Consider the following 6,463-nt stretch of genomic DNA (forward strand, 5'->3'; position numbering starts at 1 on the left):
TTGTGGTCTCCTCCAACTCTATGATTCTATGATTCTATGTTGCTCATAGGTTAAATCAGAGAGCGATGGTGTAGCAGAGTTTTACACCATCTGTAGCTTCTCTACCAAATTCAGACGAGGGAACAATACATTTGAGATTTCTTTGCATGGAAACCTGGAAATTCTGCATGTTCCATTAACTGTTATGCTTCCTCTTCAGTAAGGATGGAGGAGAAATTTGATTCAGTTCACATTTAAAGACAAACTTATTCACACTTTTTGATACAAGCTGTAAACTGAAACGCAGCCAGTCTTCAGAATGTGCAGTACTTAGAATTTTGAAATACAGTTCCCTAGGCTGGTAATGTATTCAAGCATGTCTGTACTAGAGTAATGTGTGAATCAAAAAGCACATACTATTGAAAATTAGATTTATTTATTTTTAAATGCCTTATTTGCAGGACGAATGGAAGAATCCATTACACCAACTTCTTTGCTCTCCTAAACATGGCAGCTGCTCTCTAGCCGCTGTGGGCTGGCAGAACCTTCTGCTAGAATGAAGGACATGAGCGGGCATAAATCAGGCCAATAGGGCAGGATACCCTAGAGAAATCTTACTGAAATATATTAGCCTACAGGTGAGGAAAGCTATTGACCTCCATTTATTGGGTGGGAGAAAAACTGAGTATTGAAAGGCATTTAATAGAGGTAATGGTGGGAATGCATCCTGATATTTTAGCCAATCAAAGTGAATTTAGACATCACAATTGAGAAGGAGATAAACTATATTTGTAAGTGGGAAATGATAATTCTTACCCTAGGACTAGTTGCATCTTTATGCCACCAGGACTTTTCAAAGGCAAAAATTGGAATTAAACTTCTTTTTTCCAAATTCTTTTTATTATTTTTTCCAAATTATTACAAATCAAACCAAATTAATTTAAAATTTAATACAATTTCTTAAGATCAGGTTTCCTGCTCCGGTTCCAAGCATATGACCATCATCATTTCTTATTTAGAGTCCAGTTGACATCTTTCACTTGCCGTTAAACCATTCTTCCAGCTGACCACTTTTTCCACTTTACAAAACAGCACCTCCATTACATTTTATAAATAAGTAATCCATTTCACGTGTATACATTGTTGTTCCAGACCTGGTGTGCTGGGAGAGTTCATTACTATCTTCCATTACTCAGTTCTTTGCAGTGTTTATCTGGATGGTACAAGGTCACATTCCATTCCTTCTGCTGTTTACCAAATTAGCATATGAGCTGATGGGAGGGCGTTTCCACAGGGTGGGTGCCACTACAAAGATGGCGCTCTGCCTGGTTCCATGTGGCTTCAAGTCTTGCAGTGGATGGGTTTGGCATAGAGTAAAACAATCAAACATGCCAGGAAGAACAAGTTACATTTTTGAAGAAGCTGTTTAAATATTTCCCACAGAAAGAAGTAACTCCAGAGAGCTGGGACTAGCCAAAAATTGCTCTAATTCTGGCAAGTGTCATATAAAGAAGGCTCAATGACATCAGTGGATTGTGCATTCGTCCAGTTCAAACTGGATTTATTAAGAGAAGGCAATAGAGTACAAATATTGAAAGCAGTGTACTGTACATCCTGAATAAAGCAGAGATTTACCAACTGTTTTCTTACTTTTCAGTGCAAAAAAGCCTTTGACAGGGTAGAATGGCCCTAATTATTTGAGGTATTGAGAAAAATCAATATACCGCTTCAACTTAATTTCATTCTCAGCTGGTTAAATGTGAAAAAATTCAACAGATGACATTGGTGAAACATTGACTGATAATGGAGTGGGGGTCAAAGAGTGCCCCAAGTTGCAGGGGGAGGGAGACTCAGGGTCCCAGATTCTACCTTAGGAGATTCTACCCAGGGGAGGAGGAAGGGGTGTGCGGTAGGGGCGGGGTGCCCCGGGTGTCACCACTGAGGGGGGTGACAAAATGCTGGGAGAGACACGGTGGTTTGGGCGCGCACAGGCTCCGCTCTGCCCAAATGGTCCATCCACTGCCTCCCTCCCCCCCCCAGCTGTAGGTAGCTGAGTGGGAGGAGACAGGCAGACTCCAGAGGCCCCGCGCTGTGACCTTCCCCTATGGGTGGCTCACCCTGCCCTCGCCCCGCCCCTATGGGAAGCGTGCCCCGCCCCTGGGCGCACCAATCCAGACGCCCGAGTAGCTTCCTCTGCTGCTGCCTCTGCTCATCATACTGTGGATTGAGAGATGGAAATATTCAGAGAGGCAAGATTTTCTAAGGTATGGCTGACCTCCTCAAGCTGTAAACTGTGCTAGCAACTGTCCTATTGTCAGGGATTGGTTGGCAGAGAAGGGGGGAGAGACCGGAATGTACAGAGAGCCGCCTCCTTTGATGAGCAGCTGCACTTGTCAGAGGGAGACATAGCTGTCAAGCATCCATTATTTGGCGGGACAGTCCCTTATTCCAGCGCCATGTCCCGCTGCTGTCCCTTATTGATGAGGCTTCCTGCCTTTGGTTCGGAGGGGCTCAGAAGTTGAACATACCTGTGCCCCTTGGAAAATCCCTTATTTTGGCTACTGATGCCTTATTTTCGAGGTTGCTGGTCCCTTATTTTCAAATCTGTAAGTTGACAGCTATGGAGGGAGAGGAGGAGGGACTGTCAGGAAACACGGAAAATGAGAGGGAGGGAGATCCAAAGGCTGCTATAGTAGAGAGAAAGGAGCAGCCTCCGGCGCTTAGGATTTCACGTAAGGAGAGGAGGAAAAAGGGGGGGGGTTCAGGAAGCTTCTCTGCTGGAGGGGGAACCGGAGTGAGCCACTTCCCGCAACTGATAGCGATTGAGGCAGACACGCTTTCAAGAGCTCCGTACCGTACATAGTTTTGGACATAATAAATCTCGTAAAGACAGGCTGGAATCCCGGGCTGTTATCTCGGCAAGCACCCCCAAATCATCCTGACCCCTATCCCACAGGTTCTTCCTTAACTACAATTCTTCCTTAACTACTCACAATGAAAGTGTCAGCAAAGGAATGTTGGCAAACATATCACAAGTGGAAGAACAAAGATAGGAAAGGGAGGGGAACATGGCATGGAAATAAAGACTTCCGAGTTGGACTAGGTGCCAGAAGGGAGTCTGGTGACCAGAAAGGGGGAAGATGAGAGGGACTCAACCCTGGTACCTCAGGGAAGTGGGGTAGGGGAGGAAGAGGGCAGAGAGCCAGGGACCAGATATTTATGGACCTGTGAGATCAATTCCAAGAAAATGCAGAGAAGAGAAATTCTACCAATGGAAACAGAGATCATGGAGCTTGAAAAGAAAGATTCTGGAGGAGGAAGGGCCAACCTGTTCTGGCCCTTCATGAGTTCAAGCTTTCTCCAGCTTTTGCATTTGGGGCAGCCAAGGTGGGTGACAACAGTGCTCTGTTTGTTCAAGACACCTGTCCTCCTCTTTCACAAGGGAATGGCACACATTTCATAGAAACGTGGAACGGTGGCAAAGCCAACCAGCATGGGAGAGATGTCAATCTTTTCAGGAGGGATGGGGGATTTTAGGTGGAAGTTCTGCAGGATGCTGGTGAAGATGAGGAAAAGTTCCATTCGGGCCAGCTGCTCTCCAAAGCAATAGCGTTTTCCTAGGAAGGAGGAGGAAAGCAAAGACGGGTCATTATAGCCTGCATTGAGGTTTTCAGGCCAAGACTCCTCTAACCCACGCAGCCACAGATAAAATACACCCATTACAACTGAGATCTATAGGTAAAGGGCAGTATACAAGTTTAATAAATAATAACAATAATTTTGGTGTGCATGGTTCAAAAATAGATTTTTCTGTAGAAGGGAAAAGAGAAGGGAGAGACAAAGGTACATCAGCACCAGCAACAGTTTCTGGCTAATTTTTCTCACTTCAATTGGTCGACTATATTGGGTTACTATTTGCTGTAAACCGCCAAGGGGCTGCTGAGGACTCACCAGTAGAGAATGGCATAAAAGCCTCATTCTTCTTGAACTGCCCATTCTCACCCAGGAAATGTTGGGGGTCAAACACGTCGGGTCTTGCAAAATGTTTGGGGTCTCTCAGCACAGATCCCAGCAAAGCAAACACTTCAGTTCCCTGAACAAGAGAGGGAGGGAAATGAGAAGAGAGGGGAGAAATGGAACGTTATTCTTGTGGGCAAGAAAATATTGGGTTTTTTTGGGGGGTGACCTCCCTAAACTTTATAAATTAATAAATGGCAGGTTCTTTATTATTTGAGAGAAAGCTGAATAAGAATTCCTGGGCTAGCCTGTGCAGAAGAACCTGGCCAAGCTAGGGCCATTAAGAAACAATACAGAGTCACTGAGTGGCTGGGGAAACCCAGCTAAATTGGTGGGTATAAATAATAAATTATTATTATTATTATTATGAGGGCCAATGGCAATGCAAAAGAACTGTCTTTCCACTTGCCTTGAGGTGTGATAATAATAATAAGAATTTATTATTATTTACAATGAGAGTTCCCCATTTTTGGGACACTACCCTTTGGTGTGGTGTCTCTGTCTCCCTGATTATTATCACTCAGAGGGTATGGACAGGTGGAACAGATATGCTTGGGGAACCTCACTGAGCCACAAACTATACCTGGAAGGGTGAAGTCTTATTTTTTTTTTATTAAATAAATTTTACTGGCATATAAAACACATGCATATACATTTACACAATGACACAATACACGAACATAACCCACTACCTTATATTCATAACATAAAACATACCTACATTACTCTATATAATACCTACCTATACTGTACATACACCTGCCAACCTAGCAGTTCGAAAGCACGTCAAAGTGCAAGTAGATAAATAGGTACAGCTCCGGCGGGAAGGTAAACGGCGTTTCCGTGCGCTGCTCTGGTTCGCCAAAAGCAGTTTAGTCATGCTGGCCACATGACCCGGAAGCTGTGCGCCGGCTCCCTCAGCCAATAAAGCGAGATGAGCACCGCAACCCCAGAGTCAGCCACGACTGGACCTAATGGTCAGGGGTCCCTATACCTTATACTGTACATATCAGCATACCTACACACTTGGGGAACTTCACTGAGCCACAAACTATATCTGGAAGGGTCTAAGGAATTAATAGAAACACAATACCTTGGGAATGGTGTATCCCCGGAACTGGGTATCGCGGGTCACACGTCTTGCTAACCCCAAGGGGAGCATGTCAGCGAATCTCTGGATCTCGTGGATCACAGCATCCGTGTAGGGCATCAGGGGACGGTCATCCATGTTGGGAGTGCGACTGGAGCCAATCACCCGTTCAATCTCTTCGTGGACTTTCTCTGTTGAGAAATCAGCAGGATGAGACCAAAAGTGCTATTTGCACCTTCCAGGGAGCTAAAGAAGGATTCCAGCTCATAGCTGGGAAAGCATAGAGAGACCCTCCCATAGAAAGGCAAGGACACATCTCTCCACCCTATTTTCCTCCCCCTTCCGCAGTTACCTTCAACCTCTGGGTATTTCAGCAGAAGCAGGAAGCCATAGCGCAAAGTGGTGCTGACCGTTTCTGTGCCGCCGAAGAAGAGGTTAGCTGTTGTACAAACCAGATTCTCTAGGAAGAACTCTGAGTTTGGGTTTTCCTTTTCCTAGGCAGAAGAAAATGTACTTACTTATTATTTCTTGGGATAGGCTAAAATCTGACTGGCTCCTGTCTATGAAGCTCTCTCTCCTCTACTGATTGGCTGAGCTGCAGTGATGTCATGCTCACTCCAATGAGGGGGAGGGGACAGTTGTGGAGGGCTGAAAAGCAGCTCAACAATTGTGTGGGAAACAGATGGGTGGGTGGAGGGGGAGTTTAATCAAATGCTGCAGGAAGAAGTACATTATTTGATCTGTCCTGAATCCTCCAACATACTTCTTCCTTTGTTTGAATTTAGTTTAGTTACAGTATCTTCCCAGTGGACACAGGGTCCACAAAGTTTCCTTATGGAGAAATTGACTGTAGTAACTAGAATAACAAGGGACGTGGGTGGCGCTGTGGGTTAAACCACAGAGCCCAGGACTTGCCAATCAGATGGTCGGCGGTTCGAATCCCTGCGACGGGGTGAGCTCCCATTGCTCAGTCCCAGCTCCTGACAACCTAGCAGTTCGAAAGCACGAAGTACAAGTAGGTAAATAGGTACCGCTCCGGCAGGAAGGTAAATGGCGTTTCCGTGCGCTGCTCTGGTTCGCCAGAAGCTGCTTAGTTATGCTGGCCACATGACCCGGAAGCTGTACGCTGGCTCCCTTGGCCAATAAAGTGAGATGAGTGCCGCAACCCCAGAGTCGGTCACAACTGGACCTAATGGTCAGGGGTCCCTTTACCTTTACCTAACTAGAATAACATAATCTTACCTGCTGCATTTTCACTAGGAAGCAGTCAATGAAATCCCGAGGGTTGTTGGGGTCAAGGGTCTCCTTGTTTTCTTCTATCTTCCTTTTAATGAATTCCTTCAGGCCCAACAGCTTCTTGAAAGTTTTATCTTGTGG

The 6,463-nt window shown here is 45.4% G+C and overlaps 2 protein-coding genes across 2 annotated transcripts in view; both read right to left on the reverse strand.

Annotated features, from left to right (window-relative positions):
- Nucleotides 1–6,463, reverse strand: part of LOC310768733 (cytochrome P450 2A13-like) — a 53,050-nt gene that overhangs the window by 35,699 nt on the left and 10,888 nt on the right. The window lies entirely within an intron of this gene.
- Nucleotides 2,618–6,457, reverse strand: LOC310769018 (cytochrome P450 2A13-like). The gene is made up of 5 exons (XM_083628054.1): nucleotides 6,329–6,457; nucleotides 5,439–5,580; nucleotides 5,090–5,277; nucleotides 3,931–4,072; nucleotides 2,618–3,596 (listed from the first exon to the last, which is right to left on the reverse strand). The coding sequence occupies exons 1-5, from the start codon at nucleotides 6,335–6,337 to the stop codon at nucleotides 3,415–3,417; spliced, it is 663 nt and encodes a 220-aa protein (XP_083484180.1). The 5' UTR covers nucleotides 6,338–6,457; the 3' UTR covers nucleotides 2,618–3,414.

This window comes from Podarcis filfolensis (assembly GCF_964270895.1).
Source record: "Podarcis filfolensis genome assembly, chromosome: 8".
In the NCBI taxonomy this organism is placed as follows: Eukaryota; Metazoa; Chordata; class Lepidosauria; order Squamata; family Lacertidae; genus Podarcis; species Podarcis filfolensis.